We start from the raw sequence: 3,712 nt of genomic DNA on the forward strand, positions 1-3,712 counted from the left end.
CAGGGCACTCCCGCTAGGGCCCTAACCCCAAGGCAGCCCCCAATCCTGGATGACCTCGCCGGGAGCCAAGGGTCTCCAGGGCCCTCCTGCAGCTGTGCCCACCAGCCAATTGCAGGCTCTCTCTGGTCTCCTGTCCGATAAAGATATCCCAGGTGGTGTCACGTCCACAGCAACCCCCCAGGGAGCCTGGTACTCCTGGTGGTCCAGTCAGCCACAGGACTCGGTCAGGGCACCCACTTGTCCTCCCAGAGAAATCCGGATGGGCCTCAGTGCTTAGGACTCCCGGGTAAGGGTCAGCAAAGAGGGTCATGGGCCCCAAACCTCAGATCAGGAGAAGCCTCAGGTGCCTGGTCCAGCCTCCCACTCGGGGCACAGCGCCCCCGCGAAGTTCAGGCTGTGGGTCAGTGGAGGAGAGGCGCCAACGTCACAGGCCGCCTTTTGAGCATGACAGGGAGGGGCTGCCAGAAGCTGCAGCCTCGAGGCTTGCCCCGCAGGACATCCTTTGCCCCCGCACCTCCCAGGGCTGGTGGGGGTGCTCAACGCGCCAAAGGCCGAGCTGGCACAGACCCTCTGCAGCTACATCCAGAGTCCGGCCATGGCACCTGGCCTCCGCTCTGGAGGACAGTCCACCTGGGCAGGGCTGTGCAACAGGCGGAGAGGCAGCACCGCTCTGCTCCCCCGACGCGGGGCCCTCAGCGAGAGACAGGACTGAAGCCTTGCACACCGGGGACCACCACCCACCTGAGCTGCGTCCCGAGACCACCTCGGCAGGGAGTCAGCTTGATCCTCTAAGCAAAGCAGCACACACACGGCCTGGCTCAGACTTTACTCAAGCTGGCCCCGGAGGGTGGTGACCCTCCTCAACAGGGCCCCTGCTGCAGAAGGAGGGAGCAGGGAACCACAGGCAGTAAGATGGCCCCAGGCCTCTGGGGATCCTGGGACGAGACGCATCCTGGGGCTCCCACAAAGCGTACCCTACCCAGGAGCTGCGTGGCCAGCACGTAGCCACGGGTTCACCCACTGCCCATAGGCGGCTGTCAACAAGGCCCCAGGCTCTGTCCACGGTGCTGAGCCTGGCTGTCAGGCCCAGGTCCCCGGGAAGCTACGTCCTGTTGGCTCTTTTCTGTACCACAGCCGGCTCGGACAGCGCCTGCTGCTGAAGCTGCTCAACCAGCTCCTCCACGTAGACCTTGAACAGAGGCACGGGGTCCTGGAGGGGCAAGATGGGTCACCATAAGGCACTCTGGGGAGGCTGGGAGTCCAGCTGATGCTGACCAAACACCAGAGGCATCGAGCATGAGAGGACTGGGCCCAGCCACAGGGTCAAGCAGGCCCACTCGCCACACACTCACCCCTAACCCAGGACAGTGCCCTGTCAGTGGGAGGGCCACAGGATCAGGCACCTGCCCCTGGCTTCCCTGGCTGGGCTGCAGAGAATAAAGCCAGAAGGAGAGGGCAGCAGCTACCACGTGCTACAGACTCCTCTAAGGGACAGACAGAAAGGCCTCCGAGTGGTGCTGGGCAGACCCTGGGGAATGCCAGGCAGTCAAAGCAACCAGTGGCACCAGGCATTCAGCTCTCACTGGTCTTTCCGCACACTCACCTTCTCTTCCAGGAGCCTCTGCTTTTCCACGGCCTCGTCCAGCGTCAGACCAACCCACTCAGCCTCTGCCTCTGGGATGACAAATGCCTGGGCAGGCAGAGACAGGCTCTCAGTGAGGTTCAGGCAGCCAGCTGGAGGACCCACAAGGAGCAGTAAGTAAAGGCTGGAGCCCTGACCTTGTACTTGTCATAGATGGCCGCCCTCCGTTCGGGGTCGTCCGGGTGCAGCTGGGGGTCCTGACGGGCGAGCCGCAACAGCATCCCTCGCTTCAGGTCCATCCCAAACTTGGAGCACAGGTCCTCCTTCGGGGTCTGGCGGGAGGCACCGCATGGGGCCAGGTGCTGAGGGCAGGGCCCCGCCCACCCCCACAGCTGACCCCTCCAGCTTCCTCCCCAGCAGGGGGCAGCCCCCAGGCCAGCCCAGTAGAGCACTTTAGACCAGGCAGGCATCCCTCACACCCAGGCCAGAAGAGCAGAAGGTCTAAGCGCAGAGAAGGAGGCAGCTGTGCTTCCCACGTCCACAGTAACCGACTCCCACGGGGGTGTCCAGTAAGGGACATGGTCCCCTTTACATCTCACCAGGGACCCCGGCCTGGTGCTGATCTGCTTGCCTTGAGGATGTAGAAGTCAAACCCGTAGGCCTCGTCAATGAGGTCCAGGGTGCGCATAGTCACCGTCACAGTGAACCTGGTGTCCAGGATCTCACTGTAGAGCTCACGCTGGAACAGCTGTGGCTTCCACACCTTCTTCACCCTCTTGGAGAACTGCAGATGTGGGAGGCTTGGTGAGCCCTGCTGCTTCTCACCATACCCTGGAGTGCAGGGACCACCCCCACCCAGACTCTGCCCAGGGGGCTACTCTTCCTTCCAGATACAGCACACACAATTGTATCCCGTGGTTCACAGGTCATTCCAAATCAGACACCAAGGGGCCAAGGGCAAAGAGACGCCAGCCTGGGAGGCCTTAAAGACACAAAGCCCCCAACCCCAAGCTCTCCGCAGAGGCAGCACCCGCTTAGGAGCAGACTCAGGAGACCTGATCAGAGGTGAACCTTTGGCGGCAAGCTGACAGGTGACCTGCAACCTCGCCCCCAGCCCTTCTCAACACTCAGGGCTCCTCCCATCAGTACACTCGACTTGGCTGCCAGAACTGAGACAACTCCTGAGCACACCTCAGAGGGAGTTAGTTGTCTCCACCACACTGTCAGGCCCTCTCCCCGAGCGGTGGGCGCCCTTTCACTGTCAACGTTCCCCAAAAGCCCACGCGGAGCAGGGCAGCGAAACCGCGGAAGCACGGCCCCAGCGCGCCCTGCTCACCCACCTTGTCGTTGTTGACATATCTGTGACCCTTCAGCCAGCCCTCGCCGCCCCAGAGCCCCAGCTGGGACTCCGGGGGGTAGTGAACGGGAATAGCCACGTCCTCCACGCGCTCCCGCTGCCCGTTCTTGGGGTTGATCTTGAATTTGGCCCCGTGCGGCCTGAAGTGCACGGGTGTGGGCGTCCGCGCCTCCTCCAGGGAGCGCAGGTAGTGCGCGGGCAGGCGGGAACAGATGCCCTCGCGCAGCCGCAGCCGCCTCCACAGGCCGACCGGGACCTTGTGCAGGGGCATTGCGGCGAGCCTGGCGGGAGGTCGGGACCGCCGTCACGCGCGCCCGGCAGGACGCGGGCCTCGACCATACCCCCGCTCCCGCGACATTCCCGCCACCGGCCCAACCCCTCGCGTGGCTCCAACCGCAGACGCGCGATCCAGGCTCGACCCTGCAAGACCCCGAACCCAGACCGGCCGCACCGCCTACCTTACAGAACCCCGGCCTCGCCGGAACCGGAAGTCGCGCCGCGGCATCGGGCCCTCCACCAGCCTCTGACTGGCTGCAACGGCTGTCGGTCTACCCCCTCCTCGTCCCGCCCCCTCTCCCGCCTTTAGGGACGGTAGAAAACTCCCTGCGGAGAAGGTGGCGGCTCTAGGCACCGTCGGCAAGTACGGCCCGTTTCCCAGGAGGTGGGACTTGTCATTCTCGGTCCCACCTTCGCGCAGAAAACAATGTTAAAAACTCCTGCCTTGAATCATCATTGTAGAATATTAAATTCACCAATCACAGTAAAATCAGAGC

General features: G+C 63.4%; 1 protein-coding gene across 2 annotated transcripts; it reads right to left on the bottom strand.

Moving 5' to 3' along the window:
• Window positions 812-3,606, bottom strand: MRPL28 (mitochondrial ribosomal protein L28). Of its 2 annotated transcripts, XM_018040330.1 has the most exons (6): window positions 3,398-3,606; window positions 2,923-3,220; window positions 2,214-2,366; window positions 1,780-1,914; window positions 1,604-1,690; window positions 812-1,210 (listed from the first exon to the last, which is right to left on the bottom strand). In XM_018040330.1, exons 1-6 carry the CDS (start codon window positions 3,442-3,444, stop codon window positions 1,103-1,105), a joined length of 828 nt encoding a protein of 275 aa, XP_017895819.1. In that variant the 5' UTR covers window positions 3,445-3,606; the 3' UTR covers window positions 812-1,102. The 2 variants fall into 2 exon arrangements, with proteins under 2 accessions (XP_017895819.1, XP_017895820.1); XM_018040331.1 differs by lacking the exon at window positions 2,214-2,366.

Source organism: Capra hircus, chromosome 25, assembly GCF_001704415.2.
Source record: "Capra hircus breed San Clemente chromosome 25, ASM170441v1, whole genome shotgun sequence".
NCBI classification, from domain to species: domain Eukaryota; kingdom Metazoa; phylum Chordata; class Mammalia; order Artiodactyla; family Bovidae; genus Capra; species Capra hircus.